The 22,740-nt window shown below is 26.6% G+C and overlaps 3 protein-coding genes across 3 annotated transcripts; all 3 read right to left on the bottom strand.

Annotated features, from left to right (window-relative positions):
• Positions 1 to 736: 736 nt before the first annotated feature.
• Positions 737 to 5,676, bottom strand: LOC149062779 (uncharacterized). Its single transcript, XM_089216843.1, has 6 exons — positions 5,311 to 5,676; positions 3,665 to 3,824; positions 2,633 to 2,811; positions 2,276 to 2,458; positions 2,002 to 2,211; positions 737 to 1,216 (listed from the first exon to the last, which is right to left on the bottom strand). Exons 1-6 carry the CDS (start codon positions 5,428 to 5,430, stop codon positions 1,133 to 1,135), a joined length of 936 nt encoding a protein of 311 aa, XP_089072969.1. The 5' UTR covers positions 5,431 to 5,676; the 3' UTR covers positions 737 to 1,132.
• Positions 5,677 to 10,493: 4,817 nt separating this feature from the next.
• Positions 10,494 to 16,007, bottom strand: LOC107166209 (cytoplasmic dynein 1 light intermediate chain 2-like). The gene is made up of 10 exons (XM_015514780.2): positions 15,772 to 16,007; positions 15,429 to 15,502; positions 15,242 to 15,358; positions 14,883 to 15,113; positions 13,447 to 13,574; positions 12,510 to 12,739; positions 12,263 to 12,374; positions 11,992 to 12,201; positions 11,804 to 11,921; positions 10,494 to 11,718 (listed from the first exon to the last, which is right to left on the bottom strand). The coding sequence occupies exons 1-10, from the start codon at positions 15,792 to 15,794 to the stop codon at positions 11,522 to 11,524; spliced, it is 1,440 nt and encodes a 479-aa protein (XP_015370266.1). The 5' UTR covers positions 15,795 to 16,007; the 3' UTR covers positions 10,494 to 11,521.
• A 1,393-nt stretch (positions 16,008 to 17,400) lies between these two features.
• LOC107166207 (FIGNL1-interacting regulator of recombination and mitosis-like) lies at positions 17,401 to 21,243 on the bottom strand. The gene is made up of 9 exons (XM_015514778.2): positions 20,988 to 21,243; positions 20,822 to 20,902; positions 20,464 to 20,758; positions 20,008 to 20,320; positions 19,843 to 19,942; positions 19,364 to 19,713; positions 19,043 to 19,301; positions 18,735 to 18,902; positions 17,401 to 18,625 (listed from the first exon to the last, which is right to left on the bottom strand). The coding sequence occupies exons 1-9, from the start codon at positions 21,072 to 21,074 to the stop codon at positions 18,098 to 18,100; spliced, it is 2,181 nt and encodes a 726-aa protein (XP_015370264.2). The 5' UTR covers positions 21,075 to 21,243; the 3' UTR covers positions 17,401 to 18,097.
• Positions 21,244 to 22,740: the final 1,497 nt, after the last annotated feature.

Genomic DNA, 22,740 nt, shown 5'->3' on the forward strand with positions numbered 1-22,740 from the left:
GAAGCAAATTATGAACATTTTAAATATTAAAAATTCTTAAATTATTTTAATCAAATTAATAGGTCAATACACTATAATATTGAAAATATCTGAGTAGAACAGATTCTTCTAAATCTTGAATTGTCCATGTTATGCGTGTTAGTAAAACAAATAGAATAGTACAATACACGTGACTATAAGGTATAATACTATAACATCAATTTAATGCAAACAAATTGTAAATTATTTTGTTTACGTAAAGTCAATAATTGTCATCCAGTAATTAGATATTTGGCATACTTGGCTTAATAAAAATAGGAGATTTGATACCGATATTTTTTTTTATTGAAAAGTATGTTGAATACTTAACAATAATAATAATTTATATTTTATAATCAATTTATCTAAGTATTTGCTAAGTTTTTTTTTTACATGAAAATATGTAAAAAAATAGGACCTATATTGATGTATTTTGAATTATTTTCCACATACAGTGATAAATCATTTTACTACTGTAAAAATGAACTATTTTGTGGTGGGGAGTGGCTTTTTAACTTGCACTATTTAATCATTCAAAATATAGTTTATAATTTATATTATTATAAATATTAAATATTGAAAAATGTTTATGGAAGGGGATCTATCATCCATTTAACCTTTAACCTCTACATCTTATAGTACATTCTTTATTCTCGCACAATATTATACAATTTTCAGAATTGTTATATATTTATAAATAAAATAACTAATAGTATAATTAAGTCTTGAAAATGAAAATAATATTTATTACTTATTTTGTTACACCATATTACACCTATAATTTGATATAATTTGTTTTATGAATAATAGGCTACTTGAAATTTATAAATACTAATGTATTATACTATACTACTATACTAATTTAAAATAGATACAATTTTATGAAATCTTAAGTAATGGCATAAGGCACATTTACAATGAAAATTTAATTTAGAGTAGATATAAATTATTATTAATTTTAATTATAATTACTAAAAATAAGAAAATCCACTACAATACAGGTAGGTACTTAGGTATTAAAAATTAATATGAAGAAAAAAATTATATTTATAAAATTTTAAATATTTGAGTTAAGTAGACAATATGAACAGGTGTATGTAAAAGAGTGATCTTACTAGTAAGTTAATATGTCATATGATAATTTTTCTACCAATTGTTCGTGTTTGTGTAGTTCCAACATTTGTTCCTGATGATTTTCCTAAACAGTAAAATAATTTAGATATATAAATTAAAATATTTATCCAACAAAGTAAAATATAATTTTGGATACCAATAACAATGTGAAATTCTAAAATTTGACTGAAAATTTGGATTTTTGTTATTCCACTTAGTATTTGTGTAAACCAACAGAATAATATGCCACATGTTTAATTTTACATTAAAAAAAACTAATCTTAGGCTTAAGAGAACACCACATCCCACAACACGTATTTTTCAGTTTTATAAACGTGTAACACGGAAAATTTTATATGTTCCGAATAATTGATTTAATTTTTATGATTAATATTGGAGTGAATCAACCATTTTCAAATTTAGAAGTTTAACTATTATCTAGCGAACCTTATAGTTTTAAAATTTTAACTTTAAAGCAAGTTATGATTAAAAAAAAAATTAACAAGCAATTTATAATTTCAAAATACTTATAACTTGCTGTAAAATTAAAATATAAAAAAAAGCCCTGAGAAGTTCACTAGATATTCTTTCTTCTAAATTTGGTAATAGGTAAATTTTCTATATTATTAATCATAATAGAGTTAAATTAATTATTTGGAAGGTACAATTTGGCATGTTACACGTTTTTAAAACGTAGACAACATTTGTGGGTGTAGAGCTTTCTAAATATTATGTAAAAAATTAAAAGCCAAGACTATATATAATGTGAGATATACACTGAATATGTGATAATAAAATATTGTGATAGGTACATTATTGGTACATGTATAGTATATCTGTAAATCATTTTTAAGAACATTGAGCACTTACATATGATTTATAACCGGACCTTTGTTGTTCTCTTATATCTTGATTAAAATCCCAATCTTTTATTTTATCTTTCATCTGAGGTAGCTTCTCTGTGAAGTAGTCAGTGTATCCTTTTACGATCAGATCAGCCATTTCCACTTTCAGTTTTTGTTGGTCTTTTAAAAGTGTCTTATGTGCTTTTAACAGTTCAATTAAAGCATCCAGAACCTCCTATAAATATATAAAATAATTGTAATACCAACACAAATACTTAAAATAAACTTAGTGTTCTTACCCTCATTCGATTAAATCCTTCTTCAGAAATTTCAGGTATTTCATCGATAGATAGACCTAGCTCGTTAACTTTATCTTTTTGTTCCATTATTGTTCTTGATATTTTATCACTTTTCCTTTGTATTTCTTCTTTAATAACTGCTTGACTTTCAATTAAAGTTTTGTTTTCACGTCTCAACCGAAGCTATATTTAAAAAATGTATTAAATTTGTATTTTTTTCTTTTATTTTTATAATAATTATACAATCTATACTTCTTAGCATAATGAGTATAAGTGATAAGAGACAAAAACACATGGTATCTGTGATTAAGAAGTCAATTTTTATTTAAAAAAAAAAACTTAAGCTGTTGTATAAACCTTTTCTTCGAGTTTGTCCTCTGATTCATCCTTCAATTTTTGTTCCATTATTATACTTGATGTTCTATTAAACACTAATAAAGTCTGTCCAATTTTTGTGAACAAATTTGCTCTTTCTTCGTTGAATCGTACTATCTCTTTATTTCTCTGTAATATTTTTTCTTCAGATTCCAATTTTTCTACAATAAAATTAACATTTGATAATATACAAAAATGAATCATTTAAATTTATGTACATATTTTATTTAGGTATTGGCTATTGATGGAAAATTAAATATTTGTTTTTATCCATAGATTTACTGAAAATATTCAAACGCTTAACCTTCATCTGCTTGCGCGGACGGCAAATTGGCCGTCATTCTAAATGTGCTCAAATGTCAAACCAGTCCGCTTGGATAATGTTGAATAATGAACATTTTAAAAGTTTCAGTTTATTTTAAATAAATATTTTTAGCAGAAAATTATTTGTCGCACTAAATAATAGTTAATTAGTCCGAATTATTTCAAAACAGGCATACAAAATGAAAAAAAAACTCATAAAAATAATAAAAATTCCCGGACGGCCAAATTGCCGTCATCGCGAGCAGTAGTGTCACTTTAGTAGGTCCGAGCAGATGAAGGTCAATCAATATACAGTAGAGTCCCGCTAATCCGGACTAGATGGGACCGGACTCTCTCCGGATTATCGAAAATCCGGATTAAACGAAATGACGTTTTTTTTTAACTTACTCATTAATAAACACTATAAATAATAACACAATAAATATACTTATCTTAATTATGGGTATTCCCGAATATATATATTATACATGAAATAATATCACAATACATATGTACCTAATCGAAACGAAAAGTTTAAACCATATCTTAATTATGGGTATTCCCCAATATATATATTATACATGAGTACTAAATACGAAACATAAATTGTCCGGATTAGCGATGACCGGATTAGCGGTACTCTACTGTAAATCAAATGACTATTGAATGTAATAATTTATAATAATGCTTATTGAGTAGCTTCATACTTACCAGATTCTTCTTTATTCAAATCATTATTCTCCTTGTTTTTGATCTCTTCTCGTCGTTGTTTATCTGCTAATTTTAATGCACATCGCTCGAACATTTCCTTTCGTTTCTGAAAGTTTATCTCCCGTTTTTTAAGCCTTTCTTGGTTTTTTGATACAATGTTCTAGATAAAACAATAGATATTGCGCTATAATAATATTCCAAAGTAGAAACAGAATCCAAATTGTTATTTAACAAGGGCTCAGTTTGTTTTTTTTCTTTTTAATAATTCTTTGCCCCCGAGTTTAGTAAATAAATTTCAGTTATCTCTAGTTATACCTACTATAAAAAATGTGTTATATTCTATTAAAACTATAGGTGGTCCCAGGATCTTACTTCAGCACAGCACATTTAATACAGAAAACACATGCATCCTTATAATAATACCACCCACACATAAACATCAATAGATTTTCCTGCTTGGAATTTTCATTCAATTAGTTTTTAAAAACAAAAATTGTATTTAGGTAATTGTTATAATGATATTTTTACAGAAACTATAGCTTTGGCCCTACCAGCTAATGTAATTTATGTTACTTCAACTGGCAAACAGAACCGATATATGAAGGCATCAACTACTTAACATACTCAAGCTTGATCACTTAACAAATTTTAAAAAATATTGTTTTAAAAAGGGTAGAATACCTACATAAGTACCAAAATAGAAAAAAAACGTTTGAAGAGCGTGGTAAATTATAACGTATTAGCTATACCAGTCCTGTAAAGTATTTGAGCAAGAGTATTCAAATACTTTTTTAAGTATTGAATAACTTTTTAAATACTTTCAGCATAAAATATTTTGAATGATATTTTAAATACTTTTTTAAGTATTATTGTTATAAGTACTTGTTTGTATTGAATACTTTGGTTTTTTATTTCAAACATTTTATTTTTTATTTTTTCATTAAATTCAATACTCTGCTGCTGAGCAGTGCTTCAGTGGAGCGGGTATTTAGTGTGGGTGGAGCAACCATGACCAAAAAGAGAAGCAGTATGACTGATGAACATTTTGAAAACATTATGTTCTTAAAATTAAACAAACATTTATTCAATAATTAATAAGTAAAATAAAAATTATTATAAACTTATTATATGCCTATATTACGACAAATCATTAGAAACCTACTTTAAAAACCAAAAGTATTTGAGTAGTATTTGAAATACTTCACAATTATAGTATTTGAGTATTATCTTAAATACTTAAAAAAAATGTATTTCAGTATTTACTCAAACACCTTTTAAAAGTATTCTTTACAGGACTGGGCTATACATAAAAAAACTAAAAGGCCTAACTTCCAAAGGCAATAACTTCGAAACTAAGTACAACCGACAAATTCTGATTGTACTAAAATGGCTAACATAAGTACCAAAAAAAAAATCTAAAAGTTTGCATGAGGTGGTAAAGAGCATTTGTTCCTAATCTAGCAGTAGTCAATGATCTGAATGTTGTAAATTTATGACGGAATGATGCAATTCTATTTTTCTTAAATAGCAAATCTTGTAGGACTTTTTTCGTTAAAAATATAATTATTATATAAATTAGTAGGTAGGTACCAAAAAAAAAAAAGTAGAATACATCTATTATTTTTCAAACCTGATGAAGAATTTACCTTTGCACAAACAGCATTTATTATTGTCATATTAATGAAATGTGCATGTCGTATGACATCTATGCCTTCGCCTAAAACCAGCGAGTCCAATGGGATGACATTTGGCAGATTTTTCGGCATTGCGTTTAATTTCTTCGTATTATTTTGTTCTCAAAATGAATAAACAAATTAAGATCAATGTCGGCAATTAACAGGAGAACTTAAACAGAACAATGATTGTAACCGACCAGGTAACTGAAGTGTTGTACTGATGAGGTAAAACGCGTCCACGCTCGTTTGTGCGTACAAACAAAACACAAAGAAAAATAGAAAATAAGAAATGTGTTAATAATTATAAAAGGTTATGTTCGAAACTGCCGAGATAATCGATCAAAACTCGTCGAAGTAGACGGTGACGCGATAACGGAAAACCAGGGGTTCTCCGCATTTGGATGTTGATATCGAATAAAATATTCCATCATAACATTATACAATTCGTTTTACGTCTTTAATAATATAAATTCTCCCATAGGCAAGGTTTATTAATATTGCAATAAATGTCAGCCGAAGTCGTTAATTTTCATAAATTTACGATAAACGACTTGGTGTGGCCCCACTTTCGGGCCCGCCCGAAACACACCGTCACTAGTTTGGGCTACACTTACAGAAAAGCGCCTTCGCCGCCGATTATCGGGCGACGACAACTACTACAAATAACTGTGTAATATAACGAGAGGTTTATCGTGTAGGTACATTATATTATAATATTACACGTCTTGTCTATGTGTAGGTACGTCAGTACGTCACCGACTGTATGGAGGCAACGCGCCGCGACGGAACGCCCGCAGAGATGCAGCTCAGGGGGGGGCAAACAAAATTTTTTTTAAATAAAAACAAATTTAACTTTATATAAAATTACACTATTAGTTCTAATATTTATAAGAAAGAACATACTTAATACATTTTAAACAAAAGGCAGACATTTCAATACGGTCAATTGTGAAAAATGCTATCGAAAGGAAATGTGAACATACCTATATTGGGAATCATAATTTGTAAGATATCGATATCGCAATCGCAGAAACCGCTAATCGGTTTTATTGGTTTTAATATTATATTATCTGTAATTCTGTCGTAAACGTCGTACATTATACGATATAATTTATAATCCCGTTTGCTTTATTGCTTTCCAAGTATTTTGATTTGATTATTATGATATTATGTTTTTCATACAAGATTTCGGCAATTAGGTACGCCTAACCAGCCAAAAGTATTGAAAATAATCGTAATGTCTTTTATTGCGATTAAACACCTCCTATATGACTTGTTAGATACAAGGATTGTCGAATAGTCGCTCAAGATCAACTTTATGTAAAAAAACTTCCAATTTCGTAAGTGACACGAAAAATCTCAGGGGGGGCAATGGCCCCTCCCTCCGGGCGTCCCTGTCTCGGCTCGTCGACAAGCGCACGCGTAAGCGTATGGAGGTAGAAGGTTGCGACTGTTGCGAGATTGAAATGATTATGATAATATGATGGATAGGCGCATTTAAATATTTTATAGGAGTTAGGAGTTTAAGAGGACGCCACACCCGCATGTGTTGTCTCCGTCGTACAAGTGCGTAGCATAGAAAATGTTACGCTCAGCAGATCACGATTATATTCGTTAATTTAAAATTTAGAGTGAATTGACTTATTATAAAAATTAAAGGCATGATTATTACCGAGGGAATCTCATAGGCTTTTTTATTGTGTTTTAATTTTAAACCGAGTTATGACTATTTTTAGACATAAAAATAATTTTAAATTTTAAAATACTCATAACTCGGTTTAAAATTAAAATATAATAAAAAGCCTATGAGATGCCCTCGGTAATAATCTTGCCTTTAATTTTCATACTAGGTCAATTCACTCTAAATTTTTAATTAACGGAGATAAACGTGATCTGCTGAGCGCAACATTTGCTATGCTACGCGCTTGTACGACGGAGACAACACATGCGGGTGTGGCGTCCTCTTAAGACGCTACCGTTTATTATTTTGTATAGGTACACAGTTCAAATACGAATGAGTCATTATATATTTTGTAACTATCTGATAGAAGGTGGTATGGAAAATCGAAATTAAATTTGATCAGATTGTGAGATATGAGTCCTAAATTGTTTGGAAATTAGCACAAATTCGCCTTTATTTTCTGCGTGAAAAACGTAAATATAGATCCTATTAATTATAATTGGGGTTGCCATAATTTCATCAAACAAAACCGGGACAGACTGAAAAATAGTAAATACATTTAGAAATAAATATCATTAAATTATATAAGCCATTGGGTATGTATTAAAAAAATGACACAATAGTTTATAGTGTTAAAACTTATACACTTTATTACCTACTGTAACAAATGAACAATGTAAACTTTTTTTTTAAATTTATTTATTTATATTAAATTCGTCACGAAAATGACATTTTCTTTTTGGTGCCATAATAACAAATAAAATAATAAAAACGAACAATCTAGGCTACGACCTATGTAGTATATTCTACTGATATAAAAGTCATTAGTCTGCCTCTGTATCACCCGTATGGATATGGACGTATTGATGATCGATCGAATATAAAAATAAAACGTAAACTGCACAGTGCACACGACTCGTTTGTTGTCCTCGAATATTCCCGATATTATTTTATATTTAGCTTATGGATTTATCAATTATTTGTTGTCTCTAACAATAACATTTTGACTCTCGATTTCAATTATTATATGAAAAAAAATTGTCAAAATTAAACACTAAACATTTTTCCTAAAACCGGTACATATAAATACATATATATACCGGCACATATACATATAGGCGTACACAAAGTCGAAAACCGGTGACAGTCCCGGTTTTCCGGGACGTATGGCAACCCTAATTATAATCCTATAAATTATAAAGGCTTAAAAGTCACTGATGCCGTGGATTAGTTTAAGAATTAAAAAACAAGATTAATGTCACTTAATAATATAATATAATATAAAATTTAGTCTAATCATAATACAATCATTCACATCTGAGTGTTATTGCTGTGTGAATTCTCTCTTCGCGTTTCTATGTCCTTTATAAAAATGTATTTTATCATCATGCCCGTGGTTCCTCCTGTTTTCCACAATTTTATCAGACAACAATTTTGTGGTCAAAAAAAAAATTATATACAATTACCGCGATTCGCATAATTTCTGACCCAAAATGTGGCTCGATCGTTTCCTTTTACATATTTCGGAGAATATTTTTCTAAATGAAATTCGTGATAACTTTTGACTCGTATGATACATGAATTAATAAGAAACACTAGTTTTTAACAAAAAAAAATACATGAGGCCCCTTAACTGAAAAAGATTAGGTATAATGTATAAATATAGACAGTCACTTATACAGTCTGAAACTATAACCTTTGAGAGAGTGAAAAAGTTAGTTTTATAATTCGATAGTCAAAAAAATAAGTAAAAATATTTTTAAAAAAAAACAATAACCTCAAATTCTCGTAAAATATTACTGTGGATTTACACTTGAATTTTTTTTTTTTAATTTCCACTAATAATAACGAGAAGATTCTCGAATTTTTGGACCGAGTGAAAATTTTTTTTCAATAACAATAATTAAAAAGAAAACTAGACATTTTCTTATGGCTCTAAATAGCTCCATGTATAAAGTGCACTATATAAAGTATAATTTATGCTCCCACAATAAATTAATATACACTAGTTAATTTATTGTTAATATTAAATCAAATTTTCATACTTTCAAATGTGTAGAGGAGAAAATAAACAGTATAAGTGTTTTTTTACTTATGTTAATTTTAAAATGAGTAGAATGAATTTGTTATCATTATCTTGGCTCAAACACAGTGATTTCCTTCTTTACAAACTCTATTATATGCAAAATTATTAATAGTAAATAAAAAATAATAATATTAACTATAAATAAACTGTAGTAAATATCATGTACATATATTGAGTATGTGTGTAACACAGGGATAATATACAATAGAAAAACATCCCATTTAAGCTTAAACAGTTTAATTTAATTTAATACTTATGAAAATATTCAAAGAGAATATTTTTTTTAACAAATTACTATATTCAAAAATAATATAAACCAATAATATATGAACCAATATAATAACAATATGATTAGTTGTTAATTTTTTCATTATAAATTGACTCAAGGCTGGGCAAGTTAACTAATTATTTTAACTCGTTAAGTTAAGTTAAAACAGAAAAATGTAAGTTAAGTTTAAAGTTAAAAGTTAGTTTTCTTATTTATTTAACTCGTTAAAAGTTAAAAGTTAATTTGAAAAAAAAGTAACTTAACTTAGTGAAAAATAAGTTAATTTTCTTTTTTCATGTACAATAAATTATCATACATTTTTATCAAAGCTTAACAAATAACACAATATAATGGAAGTCTAACTATTTTCAATAAACATATGTAATTGTATTAATTACAGTAGGTATTTAGTAAGTACTACTTACATACTTCAATCAATTATAAAATCTAACATTAAATTAGTAAGAGTATATTATCTCTGTATACAAGGAAATTAAATAATATGTTTTTCTTTTCTCAAAATAATGATTACCCCTATTATGGTCCTATAACATTTTTGTTTTATAATAATATATACATATTTTCTGCGAATAAGCAGAATAAAATAAAATATTATTATCTAATACTATTATTATTACTCGTAAATCGTTTCCCAAATTTTATATAGGTAGATAGTTGTACTTATACACGTTATTCTAATATCTATTGAAATTTCAAATATAGAAATAATGCAAAACACTCACATTCATATCGTAAAGTATTTGGTTATTCCCACAATTATTATTTTTATATATATAATATCAATAAGTTATAAAAATCAAAATATAATTTTAAATATACCTATGAAATTTATATTAAGACAAATTAATAAATTAACTCGTTAAGTTAGAAGTTGTTTAAAAAAAAGAAAAGAAACTCGTTAAGCTGGAAGTTACTTTTGAAAATTAAAGTAACTCGTTAAATAACTTAGTTAAAAGTAACTTAACTTTTTAACTTTTTAACTCGTTAATGCCCAGCCTTGAATTGACGAAATTATGTATCCTATTACTAACCTAATAAACACACGTGTGATTTTAAGTAGTGTCAAATTGTTCATAAAATATTTAGCTTAAGCTCAATTATAATAAAATAGTCTATTAAAAGTGTACAAAAAGTATTACAATAATTTTAAATAAAAATTTAAAGTGCATGTAAACCACGATAACAAATATAATATAGTACTAAAAAATAAAAATTTATAAAACTATAAAATTACACAAACATACAGAGGTAAGTAGAGATTGAAAGCTTTAGTCAAGAGTACATTTTATACTTCAAATATTATTATTTAACTTATTTAACTTAAATTACATGCATGTATTATAAAGATGATAGTTTCTAAAATGTACACAAACCAAACTTAAAAATAATAGTGATCGAGAAATTTGTTTTTATACTTATTCCAAATAAGATCAGCCTTCGGCGGAGACTAGTTTTTGTCGGACAGCAGTCAGACAACACCCACTTGTCACCCCATTTAGTCAATTATCTGTATATCCAGCTGTGTTATACTGCCACACTCATGCGCACAACTCGGCTGCCGAAGGCTGATCTTATTTGGAATAGAGTATAGATAAATTTAACTTTGATAAATTTCCATAAAATAATAAAATATAAATTAGTATTCAAATTCAAATTCAAATAAAAATGTTTAAAAAAAAAAAAAACAGACTAATATAAGTAAAGTGCAACTATTTTTAGTTAAATAGTTTGCATGAATATTACCACATAACCATAAAAATAAATTATGCACAAGCCACACATAAAATAATGGTGTACAATTTTAATAATTTTGAGATTTAGAAATAATTAGAAGAATACAAATAAAAATGTTGTCATAATATTGCACCTTATCATTTCATGTCCTAGAAATGCTGTGTAGAGTAACAACATTTTTATCTGGAGTTTGGCTTAAGTTATACAAAAATAACTGTGTAATAGTACAATTTAAGTTAAAATAAATAAAATAATGGTTAAAAATTTAATATAAAAATAAATAAATAAATATTTTCACTCTAAGCTAATAAATAAATAAATAAAATTGCACAAAATGTTAATGATTTTTAGATTATCACAAAAATAGGAAAAATAATTTATCGACCATGAATTAACATTCTGACGATGATTTTTCACCAAAAGTAGTAGATATTTGTTCCTCAATTCCATTTTCAGAAGTATTTGTTTCAGTAGACGATTCATGTGATAAGTTCAATGTTCGCTTAGCTAGTCTATCAAGTTCAGCTGCCGTGTCTGTATGATATTCAGTTTTTTCTAAGGTTAAAGATTTTGAACCAGACAATTCATCTTTAACATTCGATTAAAATAATTTGAATTGTTGTGGTATAAAGAAAATATGAAAATACATTTAGCCACAAAAATGTGTATTCACCTGTTGTTTTGGTCAAAACAGGACTTTGATTGGATTTTTTATGCAACAAAGAATTGAAAAAGTTTGCCAACACTCCTTCACCTGGGGTCGCCGTGTTAGTTGATTTCACTGGATCAATCTATAAAATATAGGGTGGTGATGTAATATCAAACCATTAAAAATGTCAAGAGTTTTACAAACTGTCTGACCTTTTTTGTTGGAGAACCTTGCCCTTGACTGGTTAAAGATAGTCGTCTATCACCTGACTTAGAAACACCTGTTAGTGATCTCATTACAGAGTCTTGCCTAGGTATACCAATGGCTGACTGTTGGTTTGCACTCTGGTTTAGTAATCCTAATTGTTTGTTTAAAAATACTTGTTCATCTTCTGCTTGGATTTCGTGGTCTTTGGCAAAAGCCTAAGAAAAATTAACGGTTAATAAAATATAATATTTGTGTGAATTACCATATAATACAAACCTTTCTTGTATTCACTTTTGTTATAACAGAGTTAAAAAATTCATCAGGTCTGATGGTCTGCATGTTATCATAGAGAATACTAATTTTTTTCATACTATCCCATCCTGCTGGACTGAAACATAAAACCAAGAACTGCATATTAAATAAGATTATAAAAATTAAAACATAATTCCTGTATTATAATAAAATGTAATTGATTAGTAAAATCAATATTTAATTCAAATATAAATAATAAAAATAAACATACATAAAAACTGCGTCTTTTTCAACAATTAATGCAGGTGTTTTAAATGGAAAGTTATAAATCTTATGTGTAAGAAATTTATATAATAAATCACAGTTTTTGTCTTCTTTGGCTGATGTATAAAATAGTGATGCACCATACTGTAAACAAAATTTGCGTACTGCTTGTTGAATGAAATCAAAATGTTCATCTTTGTAGTCATTTTCTTTTTCCAAAACACTTATGTAATCAGTCTATAACAATGTATGAAACAATAATTACCATTGATTATAAAATTATTTTGATAGGGCGGTATACCTATATTCATTGACTATGTCTGAATAACAAATCAAAATGTGTACAATAACACAACAATTTTAATAAATTTTACAATCAGAAGAATCCATTTCATTTTTCATTTTTTTTTAATATTAAAATTTATTTATTATAAATAAACTGAATATTTTGAAATGTATATAAATTTAGATAACATTACGGTGTTAATTAATAATTCACAATTTTTCTCGAAACTAAAAAAAATATTAAAAATCAGGAAATTAATGAAAATTGTACAGGACATAGGTATGATGTTGGTTTTTGGTGCTTTGACGCGGCTCTCAGGGGCACACAGTTTGAATACCTCTAAGTTAGGTAGATGAGGCTACGCAAGACACTTGGAGGTAGATTGTAACACCGCTCACCAAGTTGTATTTTTATCTAAATACATCAAGTGTTTATTACCATTTTGATACATGATTCAGCGTCAGTTGGGATGTAACAATATTATTAATTTTATATTAAATAACAATTAAATCATCAAAATTAATAATAACAGAATAAAATGGACTCTATTGAGTGTAAAATTTCCATGGTAAGCATCACTAAGACAGAGACAATACATGCAGGTAAGATGATCTCTTAATAAAAATAAGCAAATAAGAATACTATCAATAATACATACCATTGTTACAACAACAATTATATTTAAACCTAAATTTCTTGTAAGTACCCCATCTCCGAGAGATGGTTCCCAATATCCATTTTTATCACCAACATTTTCTTCAATGTACTCGTTCCATTTTTTAATGCCTATAAATAAGAAAAAAATAATAGTTCAGTCAGATAAAAAAAATAGTATTAACATTTTTAAGTATCGTATATTGATAAAATAATATTAGAAATAGTAAACATTTAAAGGTAAACAAAATATGTTAAATGGCTTGGTGTGACACAGTCTTACACTCAACTATGAAATGTTCTGAGTGTACATACTGACCAGTATTGTTAGCTCTCAGATGGGAGACCGTCATCTGGGTTTTTAGCAACAAATCCTTGTCATACATATATTACATATTATTCCAAACCAACCGTTCCCCTCCTACAAATAGCTAATGGCCATAGTTGCAGAGCTTATGATCAATAAAAAAAATCCATCTCCTTTCAAGTTTACTATCATACTTGTATCATAAAACTTAAAATCTAAAAAATGTTGAACTTAATTTTTGTATATTGTATTTAGATTATTCTTAAAATGTTTTAATTAATATTATCACAATTTACTCCAATAACTATTTGACCATTGAGCAGAGGAAATTTGTTTGAAATAAATAAAAGTATATAATATACAATAAAATATGTAATAAAATCACGAATTTAGTTTTAGACAGCGACAATTTTGAATCCAATTATGCATACAAAAGTTATTAAGCTTAATGTTCATTGTAATATTAATCAAAAAAATGAAAATGAAAATATAATAATTAATGGGTGTTTATAACCAAAAGTTTCACATCAATTATTATATCTTATATCAATTAGTTTTGAATATAAAAAAATTAATTAATTAGTTAGCATATCTCAGATTGTTATTTCTAAACTTCGCCTCACTCAAATGACAAAAACAAGCTCTATATGACAAACCAAATATATAAGAGGTAGGAATTATTTTTATCTGAAATGTTCTTAAATATAACATTGCAATAATCCGATTTTACTGTATTTAGTAAATTAAATTACCAAAGCACCATTATTTTTTTTAGAATGATATAAATTAAATAGGTTACAATGTAAAAAATTAATATATTATGATTATTTTAACTAAAAATTTTATAATTTGTCTAACTTTTCTAAATATTATGATTACATTTTGTAGAATTGACAAAAATAAAATAATATAATTGAGTTTAGAATTTTAGATAGTATCTACTTAATGATAATAATATGTCTGATGACATAATATATTATACATCTAAAATTTACTTGATGTTATAATTTTACTGAAATTGTTTTTCTCTGTAGTACTAAGATATAAATAAATTAATAAAATTATGAATTTCAATTGTAATAGTTGAGTTACCACAATAACTGATTTTAACTGAATCAATAGTTTACACTTACAATTTTGTCTATATTCTCGAAGATCTTCACTAGGAATTGGTAGATTGTCAATGTAATCTTGCAGTAATGTTGCCCAACTTTCTAGTTGATCCATTATATTCCAAGGTGTTTTCATAGAAACAACAAACATAATCAATGTGTTCTTAAAGTTCTTCTCGGACAAAGCAAATTTTAATAGAAAAGAGTATTTAGGGTTGCCATCTTGTACCCACACATTCAACTTTGTATGATCTAGAAAAAATATGATTTTATGTTGGATTCATAATAATAAATATCCAAAATATCATAATTTAATTTATTTTTAAATATTTAGTTAAATCAAAAAATATATTAATATGAACTCTTGATAACTAACTAACCTTCTTTATAATCATCACGAATATCAATATACGCATATTCCAGTCCAATTCCCTTTGTCAGATCGTCAATACCCTGCAATTTTGCTACAAGAGTAGTTTTACCACATTGGTTATCACCTGGCAAATATAAATATTAAAAAATATATAGGTGCAAAGTGGAAAAGTGGAAAATCTTATTGTAATTTACCTATAATAATCATAGACTTGTCTTTTGGTAACCTAGTCCCGCCTTTTTCTTTTAATGAGATTAACATGGAATTCCTATAACAAAATATAGAATAGTATGTCAATGTTGGTACATGTAACGATATATAGCGACTAATAAAGATCAACCATTTAATAATATTTAATGATAAAATTAAGGATTAATATTTTATGAATTATATTATTCATGTTTAAAATATTTAATGATTTTCAAACTCAAACAAAATTATTATAATCAAGGATTAGTGTTTTACTGTTGACATCATATGCTCAGTATAGTCGTAGTACATACTTATGCAGTTATACAGAATGGATTAATCACTCACCATAAGTTTTCTTCTTCTTGCATTTTACAGTAAGAAAAGTAATGCACTTGACTGACGTTTCAACCGCAGACTACTGCCTATTCACAAAATTATAACAATTATAAAAATTAATACTAATTAATACGATAGAAAATTGTCAATAAAATAAATAATCTAGTTTTGTACATCAAAAAAACTGTTTTGTCATTATGTACTAAATAAATTACCAAATTGGTAAATTTGTTGTTGTTGTGAAGTGATATTGTTAATGTGATAATGATAACATTTATCATCCTGCGAGACGTGATAAGAACATGGTATATCTATGATAAGAATACTCGTCATTAATTATAATTAATTAATATATTAGTATTAATATAATATGTATATTATATTAATAATAACGTTATAATTTTGAATTTATATTATAATATGTTTATGCCGTTTATGGTGTACTTATTAAATATTATTGCAATGTTGTGTACACATTTTACACACACAACTCATTACACAACAAGAATTGAACCAAATCAGTTCTGAAACCCTAAGAATTTTCCAAGTTAGAGGTTTATTTGGGTGTTTGGGAAATCAGTAAATTGAACATGATATTCTTTATAAAATCAACTTAGGTTGTTGTCCCAAAAAAATTAAAAAGTGGTAGGCTAAATAAGGCTAATAATTTTTAGTTGTTTCAGAGTACTTAGGATTAATTTTTTTTTTAATGTATACATATTTTCAGATAATTAATTATTATAATATGCCACTATTTGTTGGTTTTGAAAATCTGACAAAGTATTTTAAGTAGCAATATTGCAAAACAATGATAATACGCATTACTCTAATACTGTATGTCTGTATTAACAATTTTATAATAATATAGTTGTAAGGATATGCACTTGAAAAATAATTTTATGTGTAGACATTACTTGGTTATAAGTTATTACTAATAAGTAATAACTTATATATAATAACATATCAAGAAGTATCTTTATATTGAAAAGTATATATTTTTATATTATATTCCTATATTCAATATAATATTTTTGAATGCAAATAATTTGAAATAGTGATGATTATAATTTTACTAAACTTATGATTTTAAATTCTTATTTTCTCTTGGATTATTATAACTACAAAAGGAATAGACAGCTAACCTACATTTGTAATTTATTTCTTATATCTGTTGGCATTTTTTGGTTAAAAAAATGTCTAATGTTATGGAACGTGCATATTAATGTATGTGTTGACCGCTTAGGTATTGATGAATTTACTATCTTGTATCTTGTAGCTATTTAGGTAATTTTTAATGTATCTTTAAAAATAAATAAATAAGAAAAGAAGATTGACAAAGGTATCCATCACCATTTCTATTTTGACTTTCAATCTATTAATAGCCCAAATAGCTGGTAAATATCGAGCCATGATGAATTTTTAAAAAATTGAATATTTATATGGTACTTAAAAATTAATTGAAAAATTATTAAGAATGTTTTGCATATTATTTACATTTTGTTGTACACATTTAAAGCACATTATTTTTATTTATGAAAAAAAAATAAAATGTACAGATATTATTATTTGGAAAAATTATTTCATGATAGGATTTACTTAGATTAAATCTCAGATGTATAAAATTAATAAAACTGAACATAAGTAAAAATTATAATTTTATTGAAATCATTTCACTTAAATTAATAATTTAGGTTTATAAAATTATTGGAACATTTATATGTCAAAATATATTTTTACCATTAATTAATCAATTACATTATTTACATATGAAAAAATGTTGCCGTCCCAACAAAAATATCTGTTAATAGTGCCATAGGCTCGTGCCTAAGTCAGTACAAATATATACATTAAATATATGTTTAGTACCTTAGCCGGCTTAATCTACTATCATTAAATTATTAATGCTCATTTCTGAAAAATGTATTTGTTCTATTAGGCCTGTGAATATCTTAATGTAGGTATTGTGGTATACCATAATATAATTTACATATTATTATTATTGTTTTAAGTACATATTATGTTCATACTAAACTAAAACTTACTTCAGTTTAATTTGATATTGGATAGAAATCAGGAAAAATTATAATTTAAAATTTTTTTTTTTAAATATTTATTGTTACAAAATACGTCTTGTATTCTATTTTAGCCTTTAGGGAATGTATTTTACATTAAATTATGTTTTCACAAACTCATACATTTAGAAAAACATTGTTATTATAAATAAAATATTAAAATGTATTATAATATAAATAAAATTAATGAATACAATTAAAAGATAATTTTATGCATTGATTTAAGTTAGCATTCTGCTCAAAAATTAAAAATTGTTAACATACTATTTCATTGCCTCATAAATATTATTTAAAAGATATGAATATTCTTTTAATCTTTCCAACTCATCTGCTGTTATTTGAGTTTTACTTACAATATTATTCAAACAATCAATATCTATTTTCAATGTATCCAATGCTTTACCTAATTTACCATTAAATGAACACAAGTGTTGAAATTTTCCACTAAGGGATAATTGTTCAAAATATTGTATCAAATCATTATGACTAAAGGTTTGGTCAATTTTCATTTCCAAATAATCTTTTATAATAATTCTAACTTTAGGCTGTTTAAAGAGCACAGAAATTAAGCTATTTTGACTTTCAGTAACACTGGAAAAATACACTATAGTTTCAATAGCCCATTGTTTTACTAATGGATGATTATCAAACAAGTACTGAAGGAAAATATCCATTATTAGTTTTTCTTGAAAGCTTGGAAGGTGTAATAATATTGATCGAATTAACCGTAGTCTACATCGCTTCATTTCTGTTGTATCATCATAAGCACAGCTACTCAATATTTTAGTAGTCTAACAATCAACAATAATAAGCAAATACAAAATTACTAAATATTTATGGTAATAATTATTTTATTTTATGTATTATTTTCCATCATAATTTAATTTAATATTTTTGTACCTTTGGAATAATTGTTTTTAGTAATTTTTCGGAACCAATACTGACTTCAACTAATGCACATAAAAATTCTGGAGGGTATTCATCATTGATACAACTCCATAAATATATTATATCTTCATTTAAGTGTTCATAATTTGTTTGCTCTGGTAATACACTTATGATCTTTATCTATAAAAAATAGCATGTTATTAATATAATATTGTTTATTTAATTTCTTAAACATGCTAATAACTGTAAATCAAAATTAAAATTAATAAATAAAAGAAACTTTAATTTTGAAATAGTGAAACACAAAAAGTTTTCAGTACCATTTCTGATAATTTATTATATTTTGAAAGTGTTGGAACGTGAAGTATTCCAATAGTAGATTTCAGACTTTGTAATTTTAGTTGAGGACAACAGTTTACTAATTGATTTTTATTTGCTATTAAAAAGAAATGTCTTTTCAACAACATTTCAAGATAAATATGCTGTGGACATTGAGTAAAACTCGGAAAAACAATTAATGCTTCAAAAAGTCTAGCTAATTTTGAAAATTGCAAGTTACATAAATCTGGTGACAAATATCTGAAACAAAATTGCAAATTATTTGTATGTATTTTTAAAAAAGGAAAAAATGGAATCCAAACCTCATAATAATTATCCATAGATCAGAACTAAACATGGCTGGCCAATATTCAGTATTGAGAATATTTCGAATTAATATTTTTTCAACATTTTCAAACAAACTGTAATCAGACACTAGTATTACTGACGCTAAATTAATCAGTAGATCTTCGTAGATATCTAAATTGTAACAACATATTATAGAGTCTGTAGATCTAATCAAATTAAAAACCGTGTAAATAATCTGATGAGCTTGTTGATCACAGAAAGTTTTTGTTAAACGTTTTAACAGCAACATTGCAATGTACATAGCAGACATCTTTTGACTTGAAGAGTTGCTATTAATTATTTCTTGACAGCTAGATTGAAATGTCTAAAATACATTGAAATCATTTAATTTAACATAATCATTTAAAAGTTTAGTTTTTTTTTTAATTTAGGCTATTGCCTTATTAACTATTTTGTTGTTAATTATAAACACATGAAAAATATTTTTAATTACCTCCACAAACGTATCATCTAATAACAACACTAACTGATCAGCAAATTGAGATAATCTATCTTTGACAGCAACAGCATCTTGTGTATCAGATAACCAGTAGCTAGAACAACAAATAAAATAATATAAATCTTATCTGATTATAAGGATATTTGTTAAATATCTTACCCATTTAAGAATAAAATAAACTCTAATAATATGTTATGAGATTTTGATACACGGCCATATGAGCAAAGCTTAACTAAAACACTCATCATATATGTTGATAATTTCAATGAGGCTTCATCATTGTAGTGGACAGATGAGATTATTTTCTTAATTTCAGAGCATAGAAAATCAATTTGTTCATCATTAATGATATAATCTTTTAACTCCGTAGCATACTTTTTTAACATAGTAATATATGCTTTCCAATGAGTAGCCATAATTTTGTTACTCGCATTATATACTGATTCAGCACCATACCAAATGTTCTGTAATACTGTAAACATACATGAATTAAAATTTTTATATATATATATATATATATATTTGTATTCAACTATGTATTATCAAAATTAAACAATAAATATATTGTTACTTATAGGTTATTACAACTATCTCGATAATATAATATTATTTTACCTTTTTGCAATAAGCTTAAGTCTTCATTCAACAAAAAATCAAATTTCACTTTTTCTAAGATACTGAAAAATAATATTTGTATTTCAGACGCTTTTTTGAATAATTCAGTAAGCAATTCCTTTACATTCATAATAAAACTGCCATAAATCAGATTGCTTTCCGAACAATGCTTAAATGAAGCAATTACACCTTTTTCGTACGATAAGAATCCACTAACTATCCTGCTTGATTCACAAGATTCATCCTGGATACACTCCAAAGAGTTTTTCCCATTGTTCAGTATTTCAATGCAACCCTGAAAATCATTGAAATGTTTTATGTTTAATTGTTTTCTTAGAAATGATTGATATTATAGTACCTGCAACAATGTATGTACAGATAACTCTTTACTTCCTTCATAGTTCGAATCGCTAACGATTTGTTTTATGTCGTTCAATTTCTATAATCAGGTAAATAATTAAACAATTAAAATATTTTTTAGACCCGTTATTAATTCATAATTAAATAATTAATAATCACAATACTTTTATCAGATCTGTGTAGCAACAGTCATCTAAAAAGATTACTTCAGTACTGCCGTCCATTGTTTTTTTTTTATATTCATCAATCATATAATAGCCAAAAGACTAATAGAATAGAGTTTTTAAAATGTATATGCTTCAAGATTAATATTGCTTAAAACACGAATAATTCCATAGATATTTATTATTAACGACAACTTCTTGCATACCTAGACGTATAGTGCACAGCAGTGAAATAATAGCGAACCAAACAAAACTCTTAAATATTGATAACGAAATGGCGCGATGTATTCTTATCACTAATACACCATACAATAGGCATTAAGAGGACGCTACACCCGCATGTGTTGTCTCCGTTTTACAAGTGCTTAACATTGCAAAAACTGTTAATACACTATACTTGTTAATATATATATTATTATTCTGATAAACTGTATTTTATATTTTTATTTACTTTTTTATCCAGCAGCACCTCCCCCGCTCACCCCCTCCAAAAAAAAAAAGGAAAAGTTGTAGTTAAAAATGATGTACCTATAACAAGGAGCCTCTAGATTTTAGTTTGCACACGGGCCTCCAGTAGTCTAGTTACGGCACTGCAGTTATAACTAAGAAACGAAATTTTCACCACATAAAAAGGAGAATTTTGTCTGTGCAATATCGTTTTTATTTTTTCGATATCACTTATACCAAAAAAATTCTTATTGTTTTATAATATATTAATTTTGTGTTTTTTAAGCATGAATAACTTTGTTTGTAGTTCTGATATCGAAAAAATAAAAACGATATTGCACAGACAAAATTCTCCTTTTTATAATTTTATGTGGTGAAAATTCCGTTTCTTAGTTATAACTGTATCTTTCTCGGTTCTTTCCCGCGCGAAACAGTTTTAGCAATGTTACGCACTTGTAAGACGGAGACCACCCGCATATTATATGTTGCCTCCGTCTTACAAACGTGTAACATATCAAATTTTATGCTCAGCAGATCACGTATGGCTCCGTTAGTTTAAAATTTAGAGTAAATTGACCTCTTACAAAAATTAAAGGTAACATTATTATCGAGGGCAGCTCGTAGGCTTTTTATTATATTTTTATTCTAAAGCGAGTTATGAGTATTTTAAGATATACAAACAATTTACAATTTAAAAAAACATATAACTCACTTTAAAATTAAAATATAATAAAAAGCCTAAGAGATGCCCGTGATAATAATGTTACCTTTAATTTTTGTAAAAGGTCAATTTACTCTAAATTTTAAGCTAACGGAGCTATACGTGATCTGCTGAGCATACGATTTGCCATGTTACACGTTTGTAAGACGAAGACAACGTATGCGGATGTAGCGTCCTTTTAAATGAAACAAAATACTCGTACAAAGATTTCTTTGACCTATTTGTTTCGTGTACATCATGTAGATGGTGATGGTTTAGCGGCGTATTTTGGGTGATTTCTCGAGGGGTTTCCAACATTTAATGAACCTCAAAAACAAAAATTTTAGAATTATTTACTGACGTAAAAAAACGTTGAACTTAAATTTTTTTCAAATATTACCATGTTAGGAATTAACATTATGAGTTATACCTTTGGTATAATAGACAAATTGAAAGTTATTATTTAATACTGATTAATAACATTTATTTTAAATAGGTATTTACCTTCTTATTATTATTGAAATTACTGTAAAATTGACAATTTTTACCCTAAACTAAATCTATAGTAAAAGATCTAAGCACCTCTTTTTTTCTAAACTAAGTTGG

Source organism: Diuraphis noxia, unplaced genomic scaffold (genome assembly GCF_037042655.1).
Source record: "Diuraphis noxia isolate RWA-SAM2 unplaced genomic scaffold, SU_Dnox_SAM2 contig0001, whole genome shotgun sequence".
In the NCBI taxonomy this organism is placed as follows: Eukaryota; Metazoa; Arthropoda; class Insecta; order Hemiptera; family Aphididae; genus Diuraphis; species Diuraphis noxia.

Coding starts and splice junctions, on each gene's coding strand:
- LOC107166207 (XM_015514778.2), bottom strand. CDS start 21,074: ATGATTGATGAATATAAAAAAAAAACAATGGACGGCAGTACTGAAGTA. Junction 19,302..19,363: donor CTATGGATAATTATTATGAG/GTTTGGATTCCA, acceptor ATTTTGTTTCAG/ATATTTGTCACCAGATTTAT. Junction 18,626..18,734: donor TAAAAACAATTATTCCAAAG/GTACAAAAATAT, acceptor GTTGATTGTTAG/ACTACTAAAATATTGAGTAG.
- LOC107166209 (XM_015514780.2), bottom strand. CDS start 15,794: ATGCAAGAAGAAGAAAACTTATG. Junction 12,740..13,446: donor TAATTGTTGTTGTAACAATG/GTATGTATTATT, acceptor ACATTGTTATAG/ACTGATTACATAAGTGTTTT. Junction 11,719..11,803: donor TGTTTTGACCAAAACAACAG/GTGAATACACAT, acceptor CGAATGTTAAAG/ATGAATTGTCTGGTTCAAAA.
- LOC149062779 (XM_089216843.1), bottom strand. CDS start 5,430: ATGCCGAAAAATCTGCCAAATGTCATCCCATTGGACTCGCTGGTTTTA. Junction 2,212..2,275: donor AAGGATTTAATCGAATGAGG/GTAAGAACACTA, acceptor ATATATTTATAG/GAGGTTCTGGATGCTTTAAT. Junction 1,217..2,001: donor GGTCCGGTTATAAATCATAT/GTAAGTGCTCAA, acceptor TTTACTGTTTAG/GAAAATCATCAGGAACAAAT.